This window comes from Pelophylax lessonae, assembly GCF_965119305.1.
Source record: "Pelophylax lessonae genome assembly, chromosome: 5".
In the NCBI taxonomy this organism is placed as follows: domain Eukaryota; kingdom Metazoa; phylum Chordata; class Amphibia; order Anura; family Ranidae; genus Pelophylax; species Pelophylax lessonae.
This window is the reverse complement of record NC_138772.1, coordinates 553,019,714-553,047,470: the sequence shown is the minus strand read 5'-3', so window position 1 is coordinate 553,047,470 and position 27,757 is coordinate 553,019,714. Positions and strand designations below refer to the sequence as shown.

The following is a 27,757-nucleotide window of genomic DNA, read 5'->3' as shown; positions in this document are numbered from 1 at the left end:
GAGGCAGCCTTGGAGTATCCTGGGTAGTCTAAAGAATGTGAACCACAGAGATAATGAGAGTCCAAGAAAACCTTTTTGTGACAGGAGGTCACAAGAAATACCATCACGTTTCGGAGGCTCAGTACTACTTCTTTCTAAAATATACCTTCTTAATAAGAGCTTCATCAAAAATTATTCATTTCTGGGCCCTGATGAAGGAGTATTGAGCCCCCATAATGTGTCAGAATTTTTCTTGTAACCAATAAAGATTTACTGGACTCACATTATATCTTGGGCACTCATCTTAACAGGAGGGAGGGATAAGACTTTGAAACCAAATTTTAGAGGCAACTCTCTGTCAACTGAGGTCTCCTTGGAGTATTCTGGGTAATCTAAAGAATGTGAGAAGGGTGGGAGCGCCACAGAAATAATGAGTCTAGAAAACCCTTACTGCACATAACGGGGGGTCACAAGAAAAATCCCAACGCGTTTCGGCGTCTCTGAACTACTACTTTCTAAAATACACCTTCTTAACTAGATCCATATCTAAAGAGGGAGTATTGAGGCCCTGTAACGTGTCAGATTTTTTTTCTGGTAACCAATAAAGATTTACTGGACTCACTTTATATCTTGGGTACCCTCGTCTTTTTTTACAGGAGAGAGAGAGAGAGAAGACCAATTCCAAATTTTAGAGGCAACTCTCTCTCAACTGAGGTCTCCTTGGAGTATTCTGGGTAATCTAATGAAAGTGAAAAGGATGGGAGCACCACAGTAAAATAATGGGAGTCTAGAAAACCTTTACTGCATATGAATGGAGGTCAATGAAGGACAATTCCTATAGGAAGGTTTGATAGACACATCCCAAATATATTGGAAGATAGAAGCATTTGCAGAGTGCCGGACTTAAAGCGGAGGGATAAAACATTAAATCCACATTTTAGAGGCAGCCTTAGAGTATCCTGGGTAGTCTAAAGAATGTGAACCACAGAGATAATGTGAGTCCAAGAAAACCTTTACTATATGCGACAGGAGGTCACAAGAAATCAACGCATTTCGGAGGCTCAGTACTACTACTTTCTAAAATACACCTTCTTAATTAGAGCTTTATCTAAAATTATTAATTTCTGGGCCCTGATGAAGGAGTATTGATCCCCTGTAATGTGTCAGAATTTTTCTTCTAACCAATAAAGATTTACTGGACTCACATTATATCTCGGGCACTCTCGTCTTTTCTACAGGAGGGAGGGATAAGACTTTGAATCCAAATCTTCGAGGCATAAAGATTTACTGGACTCACATTATATCTCGGGGCACTCTCATCTTTTCTACAGGAGGGAGGGATAAGAATTTAAATCCAAATTTTAGAGGCAACTCTCTGTCAACTGAGGTCTCCTTAGAGCAGGGATCCTCAAACTCTGACATTCACAGACATGACTAGGCATGATGGGCATTGTAGTTCCTGAACAGCTGGAGGGCCATAGTTAGAAGACCCCTTGCCTTAGAGTATTCTGGGTAATCTAGAAAATGTGAGAAGGATGGGAGCATCAAAGATTTAATGCGAGTCTGGAAAACCCTTACTGCGCATGACAGGGGGGGGTCACGAGAAAATACAACGCGTTTCGGAGGCTCAGCATTACATCTTTCTAAAATGCACCTTCTTAATTAGATCCACATCTAAAGGGGGGGGGGGGGTATTGAGCCCCTTAACAGGTCTGATTTTTTTTTTTTCTGTAACCAATAAAGATTTACTGCACTCACGTTATATCTTAGGCATTCTGATCTTTTTTAAGAAAAAATTCAACGCCTTTCGGAGGCTCTGTACTACTACTTTCTAAAATACACCATCTTAATTAGATCCATATCTAAAGGGGGGGTATTGAGCCCCCCTAACGTGTCAGATTTTTTCTTGTAACCAATAAAGGTTTACTGGACTCACATTATATCTCAATTTTGAGCACTCTCATTCTTTTAATATTTTGGGTCAAAGCAGAAGTTTGGAAATGGTCCAGACAAGATTTCCAGATAGTTTATATTTATAATCATGAAATAGAAATTGGTACTAAAAAAAAAAAAAAAAAAAAAAAAAAAAAAAAACATTTACGTTACAAAGGAATTTAGTTGCTCAGGTATGGGGCCCCCTTAGGACCGCCTTCTGGGAGGGTCTGGGAGGAGGAAACCGCACCTACCTTGCTGTTCTGGATGAGCCGGATGACGTGCTCGAAGCAGTTATTGCTGAGGAATATGGCCTGCAGGACCGGCCGATCGTGGCAGTTCAGCATCTCTGGGATGGCCCCTGGAATGAAGAGCAGAGACGTCACTCCGGGGCACAATGTTACATTGTTACAAAGTTATGAAGGTAATAAAAAAAAAAAAGGCCATCGAATTCATCCAAAAGAGAAAATAAAACTGAGAACCTCCATATACAGAGCACTATACTCAGCTGATACCATCTAAAGATGAGAAGAGGTCTCATTTATAGTTTTTGTATTACAGAGTTCTGTCCTGCAGGAGACGAGACACCCTCCTCCCCCATGGCCATCCGACAACACAGCTAGCAAGGGGATGACTACAATAAGCAAGAGGAATGTGAGGGGAGCGGGGCAGCTGCCTGTGTCTCTGCATTCCTCTTTGACCAATTCAACTGACACCAATGATGGGACACTATTGCTTTCACTGACACCAATTATGGGACACCATTCCTCCCACTGACACCAATGATGGGGCGCTATTCCTCCCACTGACACCAATGATGGGGCGCTATTCCCCCCACTGACACCAATGATGGGGCGCTATTCCTCCCACTGACACCAATGATGGGGCACTATTCCTCCCACTGACACCAATGATGGGGCGCTATTCCCCCCACTGACACCAATGATGGGGCGCTATTTCCCCCACTGACACCAATGATGGGGCGCTATTCCCCCCACTGACACCAATGATGGGGCGCTATTCCCCCCACTGACACCAATGATGGGGGGCTATTCCTCCCACTGACACCAATGATGGGGCACTATTCCTCCCACTGACACCAATGATGGGGCACTATTCCTCCCACTGATACAAATGATGGGACACTATTCCTCCCACTGACACCAATGATGGGACACTATTCCTCCCACTGATACCAATGATGGGACACTATTCCTCCTCATACTGACCACAGGCACTTTGCAGCTGAACACCACACCTGAGGAATTGTTCCGTCACTGATGCTGGGACATTTTCCATTGGCCACAGTTTGGCTTCCTGAAGGACAGTAAACTAGCAGCTTTTTTTGGAAAGTTTGGACCCAAGAAAGGTTCCCTGTGAATATTCTACACCCAAAACACACACACAATGGTCCTAACTTACTAAATCCTATTCACATACAACTATGCCTGAGAATGTGATAGTATAAGATTTACTGAATGCACCAGTCATGGGTTCAACTCAAAGACAAAGTGAAGAGCAAAAATGTGGGGCGTGCTGCAAAGATGTGTCATATACTGACCGCACTTCAGTTTTGGATCCATTCAGCGGTCATACAAGGACATTGTTGAGATTAATTGATGTGTAGAAGCCTCAAACCAAAAAATCCAAACAACCTGAATACTCCTAGGGTTCCAACCCCCTTATTCCTACAAGCCCTCAAGGTTGGCTTTCAAATAACCCCAAACTGCATGCATAGGGTCCTCAAACCCCTCAAAGTTGGCACTTTAACTGCCCCAAAATGCATGCATAGGCTTCTCCAAGCTCCAAGGATGGCACTCGAATTACCCCAAAATGCATGCATAGGCTCCTCCAAGCCCCCAAGGTTAGCACTCGAATTACCCCAAAATGCACGCATAGGCTTCTCCAAGCCCCCCAGGTTGGCACTCAAATTACCCCAAAATGCATGCATAGGCTCCTTCAAGGCCTCAAGGTTGACCCTAGAACTACCTCAAAATGCATATACTGACTCCTCCAAGCCCCAAAAGTTTGCACTTTAGTTGCCCCAAAATGCATGCATAGGCTTCTCCAAGCCCCCAAGGTTGGCAATAGAATTACCCAAAAATGCATGCATAGGCTTCCTAAAGCCACTAAAGATGGCACTTTAGTTGTCCCAAAATGCATGCATAGGCTCCTCCAAGCCCCTAAAGTTGGCACTTTAGTTGCCCCAAAATGCATGCATAGGCTCCTCCAAGCCCCCCAGGTTGGCACTCGAATTATTCCAAAATGCATGCATAGGCTTCTCCAAGCTCCAAGGTTGGCACTCGAATTACCCCAAAATGCATGCATAGGCTCCTCCAAGCCCCTAAGGTTGGCACTCAAACTATCTCAAAATGCATGCATTGGCTCCTTCAAGCCCCTAAAGTTGGCACTTTAATTACCACAAAATGCATGCATAGGATTCTCCAACCACCACCTCCCCCCCCCAGAGGGTGGCACTTTAATTACCACAAAATGCATGCATAGGTTTCTTCAAGCCCTCAAGGTTGGCACTCCAATTACCCTATAATCCATGCCTAGGTTCCCACAATAAGTTGCCACCCCTCTCGCACAGGATAAGATGTGAACCCACAGCAAACCATACCAGGCAGATGAGCAGTCAATACATACTCAGCATGTTTATTCGCAGTGTCAGGAGCCCCTCCTCCCAGTGTGGCCCTGCTAGCCTTTCGGCAGAGTACAGGGGCCGGTCACTGTTGAGGACCTTGAAGTAGCTATCCAGGATTTGTCGTATTTCCACCCTCCTCTGGCCGGGGTTGCTGCTGTGCAGGATGTGGATCATGGAGATCAGACAGTTCAGAGTCAGCTGTAGGATGCGGAGGTTTCGGGCACCCTGACTGATGCACCAGCTCTGCAGGACCAGCATGAGGACCTCTACGGAGGATGGGCAGATGAGGAGAAGAGCATTGGTCTACAGGAGAGAACACAATTAATAAATAGAAAGAAGTAGTATTATACTCTTCATCACAACATATAAGATAAGGAGAGCTAGGATAAAAGATGAAATAAATAATATTATAACTTTAGAAGACGCCTTGTCTATAGAGCAGACACCTCCAGGTTCTTAAGTCAGACAAATCATAAAGTCACAAATTGTCCAAGTTCAGCTTCTCACATCTTCTGCAGCTTTGTCCCAGAGTGGGTAAAAGCCCCTTTCCCCCCTCCAGCCCATGTAACTGTTGCCAGTTTTGCCGCACAGGCACCTTCTTAGCCTCAGATTAGATTCATAGCGCCCCTAAAGTACCCCCCAAAACAGGGATGCGCCATTATGCAATTACCCACCACAGCTTCTATAGTCAAAGGCTCTCTCTTTGAGCCCCACACACCTTTCTAATGGAAGGAAGCAGACCAAGTATCGGCTACAGAAGCGGATGTGAAGATTTAGAATAATAGCGTGGTAGAGGTTTTGGATCAACTTTTTCTTAAGTTCAGTAACCCTGCTCAATCTCTGGTAAGGGTCCTTTGTTCTCTGTATGAGCTCTATGTGACTGATGGCCAGCTGGGGATTTTAAAAGGACATCTTACATAGAAGGAACATGTGGGTAACCACTGTTGGATTTTCTTAAACCTTCTTAAAAACTACTAAAAATTCCAGTATCCAGTCTTTGGATTTAATACTTCCTAAAACCGCATTCCTCAACTTTTTTTTAACCCTTTGGAACACTTAAAATAATCAGGTCTTGGGGAACCAAGATTTTGGTATTCTCTAACAGTAGTGGTCATTCTGGAAGTACTCCAATAGTGGCTAGCAGAAAACTGCCCCTTGCTTTGCTGGTCAATGTCGGTGGGAGATGAATCCACTATTACTCACTGCTCAAGGAACCCCTAGCAACCTCAGGAGGAACCCTGGTTCTAAGAAAGTGGTCTCCAAACTGCGGCCCGCAGGCTGGATGTGGCCCGTTGGTTGCCTTTGTCCTCACAGCACCATGCCATCCACACACATCAATGAAGGGGCACTATTCCTCCCACAGACACCAACGATGGGGTACCATTCCTCCCATAGACACCCAACGATGGGGAATCATTCCTCCCATAGACACCAACAATGTGGTATCATTCCTCCCATAGACACCAACGATGGGGTATCATTCCTCCCATAGACACCAACGATGGGATACCATTCCTCCCATAGACACCAATGATGGGATACCATTCTTCCCATAGACACCAACGATGGGGTATCATTCCTCCCATAGACACCAACAATGGGCTATCAATCCTCCCATAGACACCAACAATGGGGTATCAATCCTCTCATAGACACCAACGATGGGGTATCATTCCTCCCATAGACACCAACAATGGGGTATCATTCCTCCCATAGACACCAACAATGGGGTATCATTCCTCCCATAGACACCAACAATGGGGTATCATTCCTCCCATAGACACCAACAATGGGGTATCATTCCTCCCATAGACACCAACGATGGGGTATCATTCCTCCCATAGACACCAACGATGGGGTATCATTCCTCCCATAGATACCAATGATGGGATACCATTCCTCCCATAGACACCAATCATGGGATACCATTCCTAGCTTGAATACCAACAATGGGGCACCATTCCTTAAACAGATACCAATAGGGCACTATTCCTTCCTCTAAAACCAATGATGGGGCACCGCCTGCTCTCGCTGACACCATGGCATTTTGTAATCCTACTGGCTACATCCTAGCCCCTCTTAAAGCCTCAAGGACAATAAACTGTCCCTTTGTTTAAAAAAATTGGAGACCCCTGTTGTAATGCAAAGAAAAGCATCCTTCTCTCTAAAATTGTTATAATGTCCCAAAGATACTAAAGCCAAAGAACCTGCCAGCCAATCAGCATCTCCAAAACGAATGGAAGTCAAAAGGGCAGCCCACATGACGACAGGCGTATTTTAAAGTGGGATAACAGATTGAAAGTGGAGTGAACATCATATTGAGTTTTTATTTCTTTGCTATAACCCCCATGTCATTTCCCCTCTGCTCACCTTATTGCCGGTAAGGATGGCCCCGTATAGGTGGACCAGACGCAGTTTGACCAGTTCCGGCAGGTTGTCCCCATTGTGGAAGGCATCTAGGAAGAAAGACAATAATTATAGCGCAACGATAGAGAGGTCTGATGAACCCCAAACTATGTGAAGAGGATAGGATTGTCGTGCTGTAAATCGTGCCATCCTAATTTTCCCCAAAATACACAAATCGGTAACAAAAACAGATTAATGCTTGGATCACAACCAAAGTCTTACTAAAGACACATTTGACAGCTAGCAGACAAAGGCAGAATGAATGCAAAAGCATTATAAACACTGCTTAGCAGTTAGGACTGCTGATGAGGCCCTGTCGTAAATTGCTTTGCTGTAAATAGACTTTGCTTAGTAATACTCTTTGTGAGCCTTGACCTAGAACTGAACCTTCAAACATCTCAAACTCTCCACCCTAATACGTATTCCATAACTCCCACACTAATAGACTTACCTTTCAAAAGAGTGGCTACACTAATAAATAACAAAATACCAATCAAATAAAGAAGTACAGCAAATCTTTGTTTGACTGCACTTCTCCTATGGATTCCAGGAGTGCAGTTCGTTCGGCACTCCTGTGACCCGTTTTCAGCTAACAGCGGGCTGATGTCTGTTGACAGCTGCCTTCACAGAGCCAGTCCAGGCTTGGGAAAGATTGTGACCATATGGTCAAGATCCACCCACATGCCTGGAGTGGCAACCAGCTCAGCCTCTCAGTGAGCCGCCGAGAGTCTAAGCCAGCTGCTCCCACCCACTCCACAGCCCAGCCTCTTAGTGAGCCACCCAGAGTCTAAGCCAGCTGCTCCCAACCCCTCCACAGCCCTCCTGCTCTGTGCCCCCCCCCCCCCACCGTGAGCACTGAGAACTGAGCAATCAGCGGTGTTTTATTGCTCGATTCTCAGTGTTAGAGCCAGCGGGGGGACCACTGCTGCATCCACCTAGGTAAGTATGCATAAAAAAAAAAAAACCATACTCTTCTCTTTTTTAAAAAACCAAACACACCTAATTTATAGGGTTCAAAAAGCTAAAACAACACACTAGACCTCCTAAGATAATTATATATCAGATCTATATCATATTTGGCATCTAACAAATCATAATTTCATTCTGCTGCATAGGCTGTTGTAATTCTGACTTTTTAAAAAAAAAGTTCTTTATCACTCGCTGCCGCACCCAGGCAGGAGAGTAACAGAGTTTACAGTATGGTAGCTTGGCGCTGGTTACCTTGGAAGAAATTGCCGAACTCCGGGGGTAGGGAGGCCGGGGAAAACTTGTATTTACTCTTTTCTTTTGCACTTACAATTTCCCTGAGGAGCAGAAAGCAGAAGTTATTAGTGAACACCCAGAATGGAACGCAATAAATAATTTAGCAAATGTTCTAGAATAAACATTTCAGCATTTAAAGCAATTAGGTGGTGGATCTTGTATTACTCCAGATTATACATCTGCCGTTTTAGGTATGTGGGTTGAAAGTTTAAGGATTGGAAGTCAGAGAACCTTTAAATGAGATGTTTTGGGAATCACAGATCAAATGTTTTATGAACTAGAATATTTTAGGGATCGTAGATCAGATGTTTTAGGAATCACAGATCAGTTGTTTTAGGAATCACAGATCAGAGGTTTTAGGCATTGTAGATCAGAGATTTTAGGAACTATGGATTGTTTTAGGGATCGTAGATCAGATGTTTTATGAACGGTTTTAAGGATCGTAGATCAGAGGTTTTAGGGATCGTAGATCAGAGGTTTTAGGGATCGTAGATCAGAGGTTTTAGGGATCGTAGATCAGAGGTTTTAGGGATCGTAGATCAGAGGTTTTAGGGATCGTAGATCAGAGGTTTTAGGGATCGTAGATCAGAGGTTTTAGGAACTATGGACTGTTTTAGGGACTGTAGAGCAGATGTTTTCTGGATTGTTTTAAGGATCATAGATCAGAGGTTTAAGGGATCGTAGATCAGAAGTTTTAGGGATTGTAGATCAGAGGTTTAAGGAACTATGGATTGTTTTAGGGATTGTAGATCAGATGTTTTAGGCTGCATTCACACTTGAGCGTAGCGTTTGCGCACGTTTTTTTTTACCGCGATTTTACTGCGATTTTACATCGTTTTTTCCAGGCGTCTTTGGAGGCAGGCATTGACATCTATCAAAAACGCTGGTAATCAGCCCAAAAAGAAGCTCATGTACTTTTTTCAGCTACAGGCGTTTTGCAAAATGCTCAGATGTGAACAGGGGCCATTTAAATGAATGGGGTTTTACTTGTTGGGCGTTTTGGAACGTTTTTTTGAGCGTTTTTGGAGCTGAAAAACGCTCAAAATCACCCAGGTGTGAATGGAGCCTTATGGATTGTTTTAAGGATCATAGATCAGAGGTTTTAGGGATCGTAGATCAGAGGTTTTAGGGATCGTAGATCAGAGGTTTTAGGGATCGTAGATCAGAGGTTTTAGGAATCCTAGATCAGAGGTTTTAGGGAACGTAGAGCAGTTTTAGGGATTTCAGATTAGATGTTTTCGTAACCATGGATTGTTTTAAGGATCGTAGATTAAATGCTTTTGGGACTGTAGATCAGCTGTATTAGTGATCATAAATTGGATGCATTAGGGACTCTAGATTGAAAGTTTTTGAGTCCATAGATTGGAGGTTTTAGAAAAAGAAAAAAAAAAAAAAAAATCACATTTTAAATTGATTACGTACCCACTGAGCTGTCTCCGCCACGTCTGGTAGGGATCGAAGAGACATTCACACAGATGCAGAGCATAGATGGTGACTTTCTCTGTCAGGGACCACAGCTCCTCTTGGTCCTCGTCAGCTGGGCTTTTTAACTACAATAAAAGAGGAGTGGATTTAATCCACCACAATGGGCAGAGTCTGGATTTATCCTCCACCAGACGACTCCTGTTCTACACCTTTGGGCGATCAATCAGCTGCGGGGGTGTGTGATCCATCTGCCGGTTGATAGTAAAGAGTCATTGTGCTGGCAGAGAGCTCACACAGCCTTGCAGTGATAATTGATCTTTTAGGGAATAAACAGTTGGCACTTGTGTAATTATGGTGACCATACCTGGAATTGTTCTTAAAAGTTCTGTTTAATTTTTTATTAGAATTTTCGGTCAATGCCTGCACCTCTTAGGCTAGGTCCATACAAAATTGCACGCTTTCCCTATATGCAGAGAAATGCACTGCCATTTAGCGTGCCATGAAGGCTTGGTTCACACCTACAGGTGGAAGTGAGCGTGGGCGTATTTCCAAACTCTCCCATATAGGGAAGCTTTTTATTTTCAATGGGCTGCCCTGCGCACCAAGAACACAGAAATCTTGCGCAGAAACTCTGTCACACTTGTAAGAATACAGCCTTAGCGCCAAACTTAGGTCAGTGGCCCCCACCCTCCTATCCAGGTGTATGGGGGGGAGCTGCATGGGCCCCCTGGAGCATGGGGCCCGGTTGCAATTGCAACCCTTTGATCGCCCCTGGGTTTACCCTTTCCCTGCCAGTGTCATTATTACAGGGACAGTGCATATTTTTAGCACTGATTACTGCAGTAATGTCACTGGTCCCCCCAAAAGTGTCAAAAATGTCAGTTAGGTGTCCGATCTGTCCGTCGCAATGTCGCAGCCCCGCTAAAAAAAAAAAATTGCAGATCGTCGCCATTACTAGTTAAAAAAAAAAAAATAAAAATGACAAATCTTTTCCCTAGTTTGTAGACACGATAACTTTTGCGCAAAACAATCAAAATACGCTTATTGGGATTTTTTTTTTACCAAAAATATGTAGCAGAATACAAACTGGCCTACAAGGATGAAAACATTTGATTTTTACTTTTTTTTTTTTTTTGGGAATGTTATATAGCAGAAAGTAAAAAATATGTTTTTTTTTTTTTTTTGTTTATAGCAAAAAAAAAAAAAAAAAAAATCACACAGGTGATTAAATACCACCAAAAAAAGCTCTATTTGTGGGGAAAAAAAGGGCATCAACTTTATTTGGGTACAGTGTCAATTGTTCATTAATGTAACGCAGTGCGGAATCGCAAAAAAAGGCCTGGTCATTATGGGGGCAAATCCTTCCAGTCCAGAACTGGTTAAAAGCAAAAGACTTAAAAAAATGTTAACTTTTTTATATATATCTTTTGCTTATTAAAAAAAAAAAAAAAAAAAATACTTCCACCCTGGTCCGGAAGTGACATCATGACGTTGCTCCGGTCCTCTAAGGCCATAGAGGTGATCAAAGAGGATCTACTCTTTGATCGTCTGTGGGAGCAGCTGGATGCACCGTCGGTTCGTTCCTCAGGCGAGTGCGTGGAAACGGTAGGCCCAGGAGACACTGGCAGGATGGGGGAGGAAACGTCCCTTCCCGCCGCTTCCGAAAGTGTCCCAGCCGGTCATGAGCAACTCGGAAAGCTTTCATGAGAAAGTTAACGGCTGTAAAAAAGGATACTGGGATGATGGCTTATATCCTCAGCCATAACCAGGTTAAATCACTTTAAAGCTGCAATATATAAAGATAGATCGATAGATCGACCCATCGATAGACAGGCCGACCCATCGATAAGACAGGCCGACCCATCGATAAGACAGGCCGACCCATCGATAAGACAGGCCGACCCATCGATAAGACAGGCCGACCCATCGATAAGACAGGCCGACCCATCGATAAGACAGGCCGACCCATCGATAAGACAGGCCGACCCATCGATAAGACAGGCCGACCCATCGATAAGACAGGCCGACCCATCGATAAGACAGGCCGACCCATCGATAAGACAGGCCGACCCATCGATAAGACAGGCCGACCCATCGATAAGACAGGCCGACCCATCGATAAGACAGGCCGACCCATCGATAGACAGACCGACCCATCGATAGACAGACCGACCCATCGATAGACAGGCCGACCCATCGATAGACAGGCCGACCCATCGATAAGACAGGCCGACCCATCGATAGACAGGCCGACCCATCGATAGACAGGCCGACCCATCGATAGACAGGCCGACCCATCGATAGACAGACCGACCCATCGATAGACAGACCGACCCATCGATAGACAGACCGACCCATCTATAGATAGACAGACCGATTGACCGATAGACAGACCGATCGACAATGTATTGTGGTCTTGAAGTGGTAAAGGAGACCTGTCATGACACAACTTGGTGGATGTGTCTCCCTCTTGTGTAAGGATAGTTTTATAAAACCAATTACTTTCCCTATCGCAATGACTACCCTACGGGATCATTGTAGAGGGGTCAAAAGCTGTACCGGACTCGGAGCAAGCTGGCAGATAGGGACTCCCCACCTGATAACTTGTTCTGGGTCAGTGGCTCTAAAACAGAGGATCAGCAGGACTGGCAGCCAGATGATCATTTTAGAAGGTGCTCCTCGGTGGCCAGTGAGATGTTTCCCTTTATGACCAATCTCCTGCCATTGGGTGCAACAAGCAGACGGGAAGGCTTACCTTTATAGCAGACGCGGTCAGAAGTCGGATCACCTCACTGACGAAAACCGGAGTCTTCTCCTTCTCCACGTTCTCCAGATTCCTGCAAGACGGACAATCATCAGAGGATTACCACAAGAAGGTGGCCCAATACTGTACATAGCCATGAGTGACCGACTAAGGCTCTGTCCATACCATGCAGGTGCAAATGCATTTCAGTGCGTAGCAATGTAGGGCAGTCCATTTATTTAAATGGACTGCACTACGCGCGAGAAGCTCGGAAAAGGAGTTCATGGCCCTTTTTCAAAAATTGCTCCGCACCTTGCGGTGCGTCCTCCGTCTTCCAGGCTGAATGCATCATTCGACTGCTTCCTCTGAGCCCAGGCTGTCATGGACCCACCCATCAGCTTGTGACTGGACATTTAAAAGAGAAGTAGCAAACTGATGAGCTCATTATTTTTTCACTCTGCTCTCTCCTCCTATTAGCATGTTCCTTGTCTATTAAAACTCCAAGCACAATATTCTTAAACGCACACGTTCCAGAGTATGGCTGTGAATGTAAGAGGGTGCTACAGCAACCACCAGCTGGAAACTGAAGACGTTCAAATGAGAACTGTCACCAGGATCTCCAGAACCCGACCCATTTCTTGTCTATTAAAAAGGATCAATTGGGGGTTCCTCAAAGATCAGAAGCGATCAACAAAATTCAGAGTCAACCAATTGGCTTCTCACGTTGCTTGTTTATCTCGCAGTTGGAGCTCTGCTGTTCAGGGACTTCAGGACGGGGAGACAAAGCCCAGTACCGGTACCTGCATGGTCCTCAGCTGGCTTATCTTCAAACTGCACATGCACGGTACAGCCCTATTCATTCTTATGGACGCACCACATCCATGGTGGCCTACAGTGGTCCCTCAGAGTTCGGCTTATCCAGAGGAATGAATGGGGCCGTAGCACACATGCGCAGTATGCAGATCAGCCATCCTAGACCTTGTTGGAGTAGTGAGGGCAGTATCCAATTGGAAGTAAAATAGAGGTGAATATATATCGGTTTTATTGAAAGTGGCAAAGCATGATAAAACCAACGCGTTTCAGGGGAACAGAGACTCCCCCCTTTTTCAGGGCTGCTGCTGATTTTTGCTATAATATATGGGGATGTACCCAAACTGGTGTGTCTGACACTAAAAATATGGAAAGTTGCTGTATACTCTGGCAAATCCCAACCACGACACTACCTGCCTGGAGTTTGCATGTTCTTCCTGTGCGAGTTTCCTCCGGGTACTCCAGTTTCCTCCCACACTCCCAAGACATGCTGGTAGGTTAATTGGCTCCTGACTAAATTGGCCCTACTATGTGTATGTATGAATGAGGGTTAGGGACCTTAGATTGTAAGCTCCTTGAGGGTAGGGATTGATGTGAATGTACATAAGATATGTAAAGCGCTGTGTAAATTGACAGCGCTATAAACTGTAAGTCCTTGCAATAAATAAATCTCATGAAAATAGAATATCATCAAAAAGTTATTTTATTTCAGTAATTCAAAAACGTAAAACTCATATTTTATATAGATGTGCTTATATTTCAAGCATTTCTTTTTTTTAATTTTGATGATTTTTGCTTACGGCTAGTGACACCCCAAAATTCAATATCCAAAATTAGAATATTACATAAGACCAATAAAAAAAAAAAAAAGTTTTTTAATACAGAAATGTTGTCTTAGGCTCGGTTCACACTATTGCGATGCGGGAAGGCTGCGAATTCGCAGCCTGTTCCCGCATCGCACACGCACCCCCGGCAGTTCACACTGCCATATGCGATCCGCTGGGGGTGTCAATGTAATCTTAACGACACCCCCAGTTTGATCGCATATCGCAGTGCGATCGTGCAGTTCGCACAGGATCGGATCGCACAAGTGTGAACCGCTGTACGATCCGATCCTGATGCGGCAGCAAAAATGCCTCCTGTGCGTCTTTGCTGCGGGTGCGGTGCGAATTTAGCCATACAAACTGTATGGCTAAACTCGCACCGCACAGCTGATCGCATGTCATGTCGGAGCAGTGCGCTCCGACATGACATGCGAACCCGGCACACGCAGTAGTGTGAACCGGGTCTTAGTGAAAAGTCTGTCCATGTACAGTATAGGAGGAGAAGTCTGTCCATGTACAGTATAGGGGGAGAAGTCTGTCCATGTACAGTATAGGAGGAGAAGTCTGTCCATGTACAGTATAGGATGGGAAGTCTGTCCATGTACAGTATAGGATGCACTCAATACTTGGTCGAGGCTCCTTTTGCATGAATTACTGCATCAATGCGGCGTGGCATGGAGGCGATCAGCCTGTGGCACTGCCGAGATGTTATAGAAGCCCAGGTTGCTTTGATAGCGGCCTTCAGCTCCTCTGTATTGTTGGGTCTGGTGTCTCTCATCTTCCTCTTGACAATCCCCACAGATTCTCTGTGGGGTTTAGGTCAGGCGAGTTTGCTGGCCAACCAGCACAGTGATACCATGATCATGTGACCAGGTATTGGTAGTTTTGGCAGTGTGGGCGGTGCCAAGTCCTGCTGGAGAATGAAATCAGCATCTCCATAAAGCTGGTCAGCAGAGGGAAGCATGAAGTGCTCTAGAATTTCCTGCTAGAGGGCTGCGCTGGGTTTGGACTTGATAAAACAGAGTGGACCAACACCAGCAGATGACATGGCTCCTCAAATCATCACGGACAATGGAAAACATTGCATTTAATTTGGAAATCAAGGTCCCAGAGTCTGGAGGACCAGCTGATGACATGTCTCCCCAATTCATCGTGGACTGAGGAAACATCACATTGGACCTCATACAACCTGGTTTCTGTGCTTCTCCACTCCTCCTCCAGACTCTGGGACGTTGATTTACAAATGAAATGCAAAATGTACTTTTATCCTGAAAAGAGGACTTTGGACCACTGAGCAACAGTCGAGTCCTTTTTCTCCTTAGCCCAGGTAAGACACTTCTAATGTTGTCTCTGGTTCAGGAGTGGCTTGACACAGTTGTAGCCCATGTCCTGGATACGTCTGTGTGTGGTGGCTCTTGAAGCACTGACACCAGCTGTAGTCCACTCCTTGTGAATCTCCCCCAAACAAGTCTCTCAAGGCTGCTTTTATCCCTGTTGCTTGTGCACTTTTTTCTACCACACCTTTTCCTTCCACTCAACTTTCCATTAATATGCTTGGATACGGCACTCTGTGAACAGCCAGCTTCTTTAGCAATGACCTTTTGTGACTTACCCTACTTGTGGAGGGTGTCAGTGACTTTCTCCTGGACAACAGGAGAAAGTCAGCAGTCTTCCCCATGATTGTGTAACCTAAAGAACCAGACCATTTAAAGCAGGGGTCTCCAAACTATGGCCCTCCAGTTGCTCAGGAACTACAATTCCCACCATGCCTTGTCATGCCCCTGAATGTTTTACAATGTCTCATGGGACATTCCGCAACAGCTGGAGGGTCGTAGTTTGGAGATCCATGATTTAAAGGTTCGGGAAACCTTTACAGGTGTTTTGAGCTAATTAGCCGATTAGAGTGTGACATCATGAGTCTACAATATTAAACTTTTTTACAATATTCTAACTATCTGAGATACTAAATTTTGGGGTGTCACTAGCTGTAAGCCATAATCATCAAAACTAAAAGAAAGAAATGCTTGAAATAAATCTCTGTATAAAAATAAACATCTATATAAAACACACTGCTCAAAAAAAATAAAGGAACACTTTTTAATCAGAGTGTAGCATCAAGTCAATTAACCTCCTGGGATATTGATCTGGTCAGTTAAGTAGCAGAGGGGGTTGTAAATCAGTTTTAGCTGCTTTAGTGTTAATGAAACTAACCGGTGCACTAGATGGGCAACAATGAGACGACCTCCAAAACAGGAATGGTTTTGCAGGTGGAGGCCACTGACATTTTATTTCCCTACTCATCTTTTCTACTGTTTTGCATTTGGATAGGGTCAGTGTACTGGTAGGATGAGGTGATACCTGGACCCTATAGAGGTTGCACAGGCAGTCCAACTCCTCCAGGATGGCCCATCAATACGTTCCATTGCCAGAAGGTTTGCGGTGTCTCCCAGCACAGTCTCAGGAACATGGAGGAGAGACCAGACGACAGGCAGTTACTCTAGGAGAGCTGGACAGGGCCGTAGAAGGTCCTTAAAGAGGAAGTAAACCCTCCTCTTGTACCTATAGGTAAGCCTATGATAAGGTTTACCTATAGGTACTGTAAATATCTCCCCTAAACATGTACAGTTTAGGAGATATTTACCTTACATGAAGCCAGTGACGTCACTGGCGCATGCGCTCTGAAGGAACGGCCGCTGGTGACGTTCCTTCAGAGCCCCGTGCCGCGACCGTCGGCTCCTGCGCGCATGCGCGGGAGTGACGTCACCGCGACTTCGGCCAATCAGATGGCCGGATGCCACGATCCCGGAAGACGGGCGACTGGACATGTCGCCCGTCATACAGGTAAGCGGGCGGCACGGCGGGGGCTCGTTCTAAGGTTAAGTATTTCTTTTTCAGGTTACAAAAAGAAAAAAAAAATTTTTGGGGGTTTACAACCTCTTTAACCACTTGCCGACCGCCGCATGACTATCTACGTCGGCGGTCAGCCCCTCACAGGCAAACTGACGTAGGGCTACGTTGCTTGCTTGTGAGGGTCTAGGGCGCTCCCGCGCGCCCCCGGAGGCGCGCTCCCGCTCCCGCGTGGTCACGGACCCCCCCGCGCGTGTGACCAGCGGACCCGATGTCCGCCGGCCACTCGGCGATCGGCGGGAGAGAGGGAGAATGTCAGGCAGCTTGTGTAAACAAGCCACCTGTCATTCTCCTCGCTGTAAAGACACTGATCACATGGATCTACTATGTAGATCCGTTGATCAGTGTCCTTACAGCTCAAGCCACAGCCAATCACAGTAGAAAGCACGCCCTTAGGGACACACACAGCCCCTCCCTCCCAAATAAAGTTAACCCCTTCACTACCAGTGTATTTTTACAGTAACAGTGCATATATATAGCACTGATTACTGTAGAAATGTCACTGGTAACCCCAAAAGTGTCAAAAATGTCAGTCAAGGGTCCGATCTGTCCGCCGCAATGTCGCAGTACCGCAAAAAAAATCGCAGATCGCCGCCATTACGCGTTAAAAAAAAAAACAACAAAAATGACAAAAATCTTTCCCTTTGTTAGTAAACGCGATAACTTTTGCGCAAACCATTTAAAATACGCTTTTTGCGATTTTTTTTACCAAACATATGTAGCATAAAACAAATTGGCCGAAAATGTTAAAAAATTTTGATTTTTACATTTTTTTTGGGGGGAATTTCATATAAAAAAAATGTGAAAAATATTGCTATTTTTGCAAAATTGACGCTCTTTTTTTGTTTATAGCGCGTGATCAAAAGATCGCACAGGTGATCAAATACCACCAAAAGAAAGCTCTGTTTGTGGGAAAAAAAGGACGCCAAATTCGTTTAGGTACAGCGTCGCACGACCGCGCAATTGTCCGTTAAAGTCACGCAGTGCCGAATCGCAAAATACCCCCTGGTCAGGAAGGGGGTAAAATCCTCCGGGGCTTAAGTGGTTAACCCATCAGCAGGACCGGTATCTGCTCCTTTGTGCAAGGAGGAACAGGATGAGCACTGCCAGAGCCCTACAAAATGACCACCAGCAGGCCACTGGTGTGAATGCCTGAGGGCCCAACATCCTCTAGAGCAGGCATGTCCAACCTGAGGCCCAGGGGCCACATGCGGCCCGGAACCCCAGGCAATGCGGCCCACTGCCCCCTGACAATTTTTTTTTTGCTGAGGAGGAAGGAAGTCGGGTCGGGGGCATGGCCACAGCGGCTTCCAACTAATGGTAGGCAGAGGCTGCCTTAGAGGGGAGGGGGGAAGCGAGCATGTGCAGTGTTTCTGACTCCTACCACCATGACCACTTCAAATCACTAAATGTTCCTTTAATATCTCTCAGAAGAAGTAAACCTCTGTATACTGATTCCATTTCATTTGATCATCTTCTAGTTGTGTTAAATTAGTGTGGGGGGGGGGTGTTGCGGCGGCATTTTATTACTTATATACCTTAACTATAGTAAGTATTTTACATGCGGCCCGAGAAAATTTCTCTACACTCAATGTGGCCCAGAGAAGCCAAAAGGTTGGACACCCATGCTCTAGTGGGCGCTGTGCTCACTGCCTGGCAGCGTGGAGCTCGATTGGCATTTGCCATTGAACACCAGAATTGGCAGGTCCACCACTGGCACCCTGTGCTTTTCACAGATGAGAGCAGATTCACCCTGAGCACATGTGACAGATGTGAAAGGGTCTGGAGAAGCCGTGGAGAACGTTATGCTGCCTGTAACATCGTTCAGTATGACCGGTTTGGTGGTGGGTCAGTGATGGTCTGGGGAGGGAAATCCATGGAGGGACGCACAGACCTCTACAGGATAGACAATGACACCCTGACTGCCATTAGGTATTGGGATGAAATCCGTGGACCCATTGTCAGACCCTACGGTGGCGCAGGGGGTCCTGGGATCCTCCTGGTGCACGGCAATGCCCGGCCTCATGTGGTGAGAGTATGCAGCCAGTTCCTGGAGGATGAAGGAATTGATACCATTGAATGGACCCCACGCTTGCCTGACCTAAATCCAATAGAACACCTCTGGGACATTATGTTTCGGTCCATCCGACTCCACCAGGTGGCACCTCAGTCTGTTCAGGAGCTCAGTGATGTCCTGGTCCAGATCTGGGAGGAAATACCCCAAGACACCATCCATGGTCTCATTAGGAGCATCACCCGACATTGTCAGGCATGCATACAAGCATGTGAGGGCCGTACAAACTACTGAGGACCATTCTGAGTGGCTGCAATGAAATTTCGGCAAAACCTGCTGCATAATTTTTTCACTTTGATTTTCGGGGGTTTCTTTGAATTCAGCCCTTTGTAGGGTGATAAACTTTAATTTCCATCAAACAATGTGGCATCCTTTCCTTCCTAACACATTACCCAGTCCATACCAGTATAGATCCTAATACATTACCCAGTCCATACCAGTATAGAGCCTAACACAACACAGTCCATACCAGTATAGAGTCTAACCCATTGCCCAGTCCATACCCGTACAGATCCTAACCCATTACCCAGTCCATACCAGTATGGATCCTAAAACATTACCCAGTCCATACCAGTATAGATCCCAACACATTACTCAGTCCATATAAGTAGAAATCCCAACACATTACTCAGTATATACCAGTATAGATCCTAACACATTACCCAGTCCATACCAGTATAGATCCTAACACATTACCCAGTCCATACCAGTATAGATCCTAACACATTACCCAGTCCACACCAGTATATATCCTAACACATTACCCACTCCATACCAGTATAGATCCTAACCCATTACCCAGTCCATACCAGTATATATCCTAACACATTACCCACTCCATACCAGTATAGATCCTAACCCATTACCCAGTCCATACCAGTATAGATCCTAACACATTACCCAGTCCATACCAGTATAGATCCTAACACATTACCCAGTCCATACCAGTATAGATCCTAACACATTACCTAGTCCAGGGCTCAAAATTTCAAGTCATGAGCTACTAGCCAGGCCTTAAGAGTTACTCGCCACTTGTTGCCCCACCCAAACCCTACCCTGCTCCGCCCCTAAACACGCCCCCGTAAAATATCTCATAAAATTACACTGTTTTGAATGTTTTATTCAGAATTAAGTTACAAAAAAATATTATTAACAACAACAACAACAACAACAACTTTAACAGTATCAATGTAAACATAAAAGCAAAAAAGTGCTTTCCCTGAGTATAGGTGTGGCATTAAGGCAAATAAAGCAGGTTTTCCCTTCATGCCAAAGAATATGGCATAACAATATAAAGCCAATTTCAAACAGAGATTTTCTATGGCGTGCGTTGTACAGAAGTAGAAAGCCCTGTGTAACGTCCCCTTTCTGATGAAAAATACCACTTATCAATGGCTGTGTTTGGATTGTAATCCGTGAGTGGTGGTCCATTAACAGCAATCATCAAAAGGTCATCCAAAGTCTCTAATGCCAATGATGAACGATACACCGTCTTTATTCTGTTTTGGTAACTAAAGCCCCGTTCACATGATGCTGTTGTTGGGGGCAACACGGCACAGAAGTTGACCAGACGGAGGATTGTGGGGAATCTCTCTTTCTGCTGGTTCATTCTTTTCAAAGTCTCATTGAAAGAAAGTCCACTTTGAATGGAGAGTTTCATGTCAGCCCACTCTGCTTCTAAAAGTGCAACATTGTCCTCAAACTCATGCAAAACATGCTTTGCAATTCTGTGCAACTCAGTCAATCCAAAATTGAGGATGTGTGCTTTGTCTGGCCAGGACAGGCTGTCAAATATATTAAAAGATTGCACAATATCTGAGGAAACTGAAGAAAGCCTCAAAATTAGATATCTTTCAGCTTTAGCCAATACTGTTTGGCGTATAGACTGAAATTCTCTTTCACCGGCTTCAAGGTTGGTCAGCTGTAGTCCATGAAGTGTTCCATCACCTGTAAACTTATCTAGGAATTCAAGTTCGTTTTTACCTCTCTCTTTACAAAGATCCTGGAGAATTTTAACAGCATGTTCCAGTTTGGTTTTTATGTGACATATCATAAGTTCCTTGTTTTGAAGACCTTCTGACAATGGTTTCAGTTTGCCATAAAAATCCAGTAGAAAATACAAAAGTTTCACAAACTTCACCTGTTTTAGGTCTTTCAGGATACCTTTAACCTTAGCAGAATCAATTGATCCTTCAGTTGATATCTGCTCAAAATGCCTCACCACTGTTTTCCAGTTTTGAAGAAAAGCACGCAAAGCATCAACTTTGCTGCATAACCAACGCACCGTGTGTATATCTTTTAGTTTCAAGATTTCCTCACTTAAAGATTTAGCAATTTCTTTTAGTTGCTGTAGGCGTTTGGCAGAGCCATGATAATATCTAAAAACACGCCGCACCACATCATCAAATGTTTGTAGGTATGGCACTTCCTTGCAAACATCCAAGATTGCAAGCTGCAAGCGATGAGCCACACAATGGATACTGATCATCTGTGGGCAGATGTCTTTCATCTGGACTGCCAAACCAGACTTGTGGCCAAGCATGCTTGCAGCCCCATCCGTTCCCAAACCTGCAACCCAAGAAGTGCCTTTGTAATTAAGATTTAAACTATCCAAAAAGGCAGTCAATCCTTTGAAGTAACCTTGAGCTGTAGCTCTTTCTAGAGCAAAAGTACCCAAAAAATCTTCTTTTATTTCTCCTTCTGAAATATAACGGACATAAATGTTTGCATGTTCAGTGGAGGTACGATCAGTAGATCCATCAATCATGATACCAATAAAAGCTGACTTTTTAATGTTTTCCAAAAGACTTTCTCTGATAGTTTTTGCAATGAAATGAATGAATTGTTTGCACTGCACATCATTTCCATACTTCTGCAGAACTGGCACATCAAGTTTAGCAGCTAACATTAATAAATCCGGAAAATCTCGAAATGGCTTCTCATTTTTAGCTACATAATAAGCGATATTAAACACGTGTGTCATGTGCTGAAACATTGCTGCGTCCATTCTTCTGACACATACAGCTAAAGGTCTCTCCTCAGGGTTGTCTTTAGCCTTTACTTTATCAACATTCTCCTTGTGCTTGTTACTTTTCTCGTGCCATACAAAGGTTTCCCTTTTAAATGGAGCCTTTATCCCGTCTTTCCATTTTGCATCAGAACTTTGGGGGAACCGACTGCAAACTTTACACGTAGCTGTATCTGTATCCTCTGAGAAAATAAGCCATGAAAATTGTTCCAGCCAATGAGTATTAAAAGGGCGTTTTCTAGACGTCTTGTCAGCATCACCATCATTTTTCCTCTTAGGCGTTAAGGCAGTTGAGTTGTGAGGCAAACTACAACTAGCAGCTGGATTTGCTCTTGATTCATTGTCTTTTTCTATAGGGTTTGATTGTGACTCCACTATAGTAGGTTGAGCTTTCGCTTTAATGAAAAAGTTTAATGTGCTCTGTTTCATGTTTCTTTACGTGCTTTCAAAAACTTGTAAAGGCTTTAAAAATGAAGAGAAAGGTCAGGTCAATTTGTTGAATAGGAAGGTGTCACATCTCTACAGAGAACAAGAATGGAGCAATACAGAATACTGCAGAATATCACCAGCTATAGAGGACTGCAAATCCCAACAGTACATAATACAGCAGTGAAAAATATCATCAGCTATAGAGGCGTACAAATCCCAGTAACCGAAAAGAATATTGACTTACAGTGTGCAGTTCATCTGATTCACGTGCTCCCTTCCTCTCCTGGTGGTTGTAGTGGTGGTGCAACAATGTTCTTCTTACATCAGTGTCCTCTGTCCCCCCTGCATATCACATTGCCCACTTCAATACAGAGTGACCACAGTGTGCCCTCTTTCAATGCAGAGCACCCACAGCGTGCCCCCTTTCATTGCAGAGCGATCACAGCATGTCCCCTTTCATTGCAGAGCGATCACAGCGTGTCCCCTTTCATTGCAGAGCAATCACAGCATGTCCCCTTTCATCGCAGAGCGATCACAGCGTGTCCCCTTTAATTGCAGAGCGATCACAGCATGTCCCCTTTCATTGCAGAGCGATCACAGCATGTCCCCTTTCATTGCAGAGCGATCACAGCGTGTCCCCTTTCATTGCAGAGCGATCACAGCGTGTCCCCTTTCATTGCAGAGCGATCACAGCGTGTCCCCTTTCATTGCAGAGCGATCACAGCGTGCCCCCTTTCATTGCAGAGCGATCACAGAATGTCCCCTTTCATTGCAGAGCGATCACAGCGTGTCCCCTTTCATTGCAGAGCGATCACAGCGTGGCCCCTTACATTGCAGAGCGATCACAGTGTGCCCCCTTACATTGCAGAGCGATCACAGTGTGCCACCTTGAATTGTAGAGCGATCACAGTGTGCCCCCTTACATTGCAGAGCGATCACAGCGTGCCCCCTTACATTGCAGAGCGATCACAGGGTGCCCCCTTATATTGCAGAGAGATCACAGCGTGCCCCCTTACATTGCAGAGCGATCACAGCGTGCCCCCTTACATTGCAGAGCGATCACAGGGTGCCCCCTTATATTGCAGAGAGATCACAGCGTGCCCCCTTACATTGCAGAGCGATCACAGGGTGCCCCCTTGAATTGCAGAGCGATCACAGCGTGCCCCCTTACATTGCAGAGCGATCACAGGGTGCCCCCTTGAATTGCAGAGCGATCACAGCGTGCCCCCTTGAATTGCAGAGCGATCACAGCGTGGCCCCTTACATTGCAGAGCGATCACAGCGTGGCCCCTTACATTGCAGAGCGATCACAGCGTGCCCCCTTGAATTGTAGAGCGATCACAGGGTGCCCCCTTACATTGCAGAGCAATCACAGCGTGCCCCCTTTCATTGCAGAGCGATCACAGAATGTCCCCTTTCATTGCAGAGCGATCACAGCGTGTCCCCTTTCATTGCAGAGCGATCACAGCGTGCCCCCTTACATTGCAGAGCGATCACAGGGTGCCCCCTTGAATTGTAGAGCGATCACAGTGTGCCCCCTTACATTGCAGAGCGATCACAGCGTGCCCCCTTACATTGCAGAGCGATCACAGCGTGGCCCCTTACATTGCAGAGCGATCACAGTGTGCCCCCTTACATTGCAGAGCGATCACAGTGTGCCCCCTTGAATTGTAGAGCGATCACAGTGTGCCCCCTTACATTGCAGAGCGATCACAGCGTGCCCCCTTACATTGCAGAGCGATCACAGGGTGCCCCCTTATATTGCAGAGAGATCACAGCGTGCCCCCTTACATTGCAGAGCGATCACAGCGTGCCCCCTTACATTGCAGAGCGATCACAGGGTGCCCCCTTATATTGCAGAGAGATCACAGCGTGCCCCCTTACATTGCAGAGCGATCACAGCGTGCCTCCTTACATTGCAGAGCGATCACAGGGTGCCCCCTTACATTGCAGAGCGATCACGGGGTGCCCCCTTACATTGCAGAGCGATCACAGTGTGCCCCCTTATATTGCAGAGCGATCACAGGGTGCCCCCTTACATTGCAGAGCGATCACAGCGTGCCCCCTTACATTGCAGAGCGATCACAGTGTGCCCCCTTACATTGCAGAGCGATCACAGGGTGCCCCCTTACATTGCAGAGCGATCACAGAGTGCCCCCTTACATTGCAGAGCGATCACAGGGTGCCCCCTTACATTGCAGAGCGATCACAGGGTGCCCCCTTACATTGCAGAGCGATCACAGGGTGCCCCCTTGAATTGTAGAGCGATCACAGCGTGCCCCCTTACATTGCAGAGCGATCACAGCGTGGCCCCTTACATTGCAGAGCGATCACAGTGTGCCCCCTTGAATTGTAGAGCGATCACAGGGTGCCCCCTTACATTGCAGAGCGATCACAGGGTGCCCCCTTGAATTGCAGAGCGATCACAGCGTGCCCCCTTACATTGCAGAGCGATCACAGCGTGCCCCCTTACATTGCAGAGCGATCACAGCGTGCCCCCTTGAATTGCAGAGCGATCACAGCGTGCCCCCTTACATTGCAGAGCGATCACAGGGTGCCCCCTTGAATTACAGAGCGATCACAGCGTGCCCCCTTACATTGCAGAGCGATCACAGCGTGCCCCCTTACATTGCAGAGCGATCACAGGGTGCCCCCTTGAATTGCAGAGCGATCACAGCGTGCCCCCTTACATTGCAGAGCGATCACAGGGTGCCCCCTTGAATTGCAGAGCGATCACAGCATGCCCCCTTGAATTGCAGAGCGATCACAGCGTGCCCCCTTGAATTGCAGAGCGATCACAGCATGCCCCCTTACATTGCAGAGCGATCACAGCGTGCCCCCTTGAATTGCAGAGCGATCACAGCGTGCCCCCTTGAATTGCAGAGCGATCACAGGGTGCCCCCTTACATTGCAGAGCGATCACAGGGTGCCCCCTTACATTGCAGAGCGATCACAGGGTGCCCCCTTACATTGCAGAGCGATCACAGGGTGCCCCCTTACATTGCAGAGCGATCACAGGGTGCCCCCTTGAATTGCAGAGCGATCACAGCGTGCCCCCTTACATTGCAGAGCGATCACAGCGTGCCCCCTTACATTGCAGAGCGATCACAGCGTGCCCCCTTACATTGCAGAGCGATCATAGCGTGGCCCCTTACATTGCAGAGCGATCACAGCGTGCCCCCTTGAATTGTAGAGCGATCACAGGGTGCCCCCTTACATTGCAGAGCGATCACAGGGTGCCCCCTTGAATTGCAGAGCGATCACAGCGTGCCCCCTTACATTGCAGAGCGATCACAGGGTGCCCCCTTGAATTGCAGAGCGATCACAGCGTGCCCCCTTACATTGCAGAGCGATCACAGGGTGCCCCCTTGAATTACAGAGCGATCACAGCGTGCCCCCTTACATTGCAGAGCGATCACAGGGTGCCCCCTTGAATTGCAGAGCGATCACAGCGTGCCCCCTTGAATTGTAGAGCGATCACAGGGTGCCCCCTTACATTGCAGAGCGATCACAGGGTGCCCCCTTGAATTGCAGAGCGATCACAGCGTGCCCCCTTACATTGCAGAGCGATCACAGCGTGCCCCCTTACATTGCAGAGCGATCACAGGGTGCCCCCTTGAATTACAGAGCGATCACAGCGTGCCCCCTTACATTGCAGAGCGATCACAGGGTGCCCCCTTGAATTGCAGAGCGATCACAGCGTGCCCCCTTGAATTGCAGAGCGATCACAGCGTGCCCCCTTACATTGCAGAGCGATCACAGGGTGCCCCCTTGAATTGCAGAGCGATCACAGCGTGCCCCCTTACATTGCAGAGCGATCACAGCGTGCCCCCTTACATTGCAGAGCGATCACAGGGTGCCCCCTTGAATTGCAGAGCGATCACAGCGTGCCCCCTTACATTGCAGAGCGATCACAGGGTGCCCCCTTGAATTGCAGAGCGATCACAGCATGCCCCCTTGAATTGTAGAGCGATCACAGCGTGCCCCCTTGAATTGCAGAGCGATCACAGCGTGCCCCCTTACATTGCAGAGCGATCACAGGGTGCCCCCTTACATTGCAGAGCGATCACAGCGTGCCCCCTTACATTGCAGAGCGATCACAGGGTGCCCCCTTACATTGCAAAGCGATCACAGCGTGCCCCCTTACATTGCAGAGCGATCACAGGGTGCCCCCTTGAATTGCAGAGCGATCACAGCGTGCCCCCTTACATTGCAGAGCGATCACAGGGTGCCCCCTTGAATTACAGAGCGATCACAGCGTGCCCCCTTACATTGCAGAGCGATCACAGGGTGCCCCCTTGAATTGCAGAGCGATCACAGCGTGCCCCCTTGAATTGTAGAGCGATCACAGGGTGCCCCCTTACATTGCAGAGCGATCACAGGGTGCCCCCTTGAATTGCAGAGCGATCACAGCGTGCCCCCTTACATTGCAGAGCGATCACAGCGTGCCCCCTTACATTGCAGAGCGATCACAGGGTGCCCCCTTGAATTACAGAGCGATCACAGCGTGCCCCCTTACATTGCAGAGCGATCACAGGGTGCCCCCTTGAATTGCAGAGCGATCACAGCGTGCCCCCTTGAATTGCAGAGCGATCACAGCGTGCCCCCTTACATTGCAGAGCGATCACACGGTGCCCCCTTGAATTGCAGAGCGATCACAGCGTGCCCCCTTACATTGCAGAGCGATCACAGCGTGCCCCCTTGAATTGCAGAGCGATCACAGCGTGCCCCCTTGAATTGCAGAGCGATCACAGCGTGCCCCCTTGAATTGCAGAGCGATCACAGCGTGCCCCCTTACATTGCAGAGCGATCACAGGGTGCCCCCTTACATTGCAGAGCGATCACAGCGTGCCCCCTTACATTGCAGAGCGATCACAGTGTGCCCCCTTACATTGCAGAGCGATCACAGCGTGCCCCCTTACATTGCAGAGCGATCACAGTGTGCCCCCTTGAATTGTAGAACAGTTAGTGTGCCCCCTTGAATTGTAGAACAGTTAGTGTGCCCCCTTAAATTGTAGAACAGTTAGTGTGCCCCCTTAAATTGTAGAACAGTTAGTGTGCCCCCTTAAATTGTAGAGCGATTTTCTGTTGTGTGTGAACCAGCCCAGTTTGCAGAGAGCAGCGTGTACTTACCTGCATCGGGCGGCTCCTCATCAATCCTGCGCGTCCTCCGTGTCTCCCGAGTCCTCCTCCTCCTGCTCCTCGGCCAGTTACAATCGTTCGCCTTTTGGCCAATCAGGAAACACCTGCCTCCTGATTGGCCAGAAGGAGGATCAGGAGGAGGATCCCT

The 27,757-nt window shown here is 46.7% G+C and overlaps 1 protein-coding gene across 4 annotated transcripts in view; it reads right to left on the bottom strand.

The window, feature by feature from the left end:
- The window catches only part of NBEAL2 (neurobeachin like 2), a 231,804-nt gene that overhangs the window by 134,384 nt on the left and 69,663 nt on the right, over positions 1-27,757 (bottom strand). For all 4 annotated transcript variants that reach the window (XM_082257949.1, XM_082257950.1, XM_082257952.1 and 1 more), the window contains exons 4-9: positions 12,408-12,489; positions 9,650-9,777; positions 8,186-8,268; positions 6,929-7,014; positions 4,561-4,861; positions 2,166-2,272 (exon numbers count right to left, since the gene is read on the bottom strand). In XM_082257949.1, coding sequence (XP_082114075.1) covers positions 2,166-2,272; positions 4,561-4,861; positions 6,929-7,014; positions 8,186-8,268; positions 9,650-9,777; positions 12,408-12,489 — 787 coding nt within the window. The remainder of the gene's footprint in view (positions 1-2,165; positions 2,273-4,560; positions 4,862-6,928; positions 7,015-8,185; positions 8,269-9,649; positions 9,778-12,407; positions 12,490-27,757) is intronic.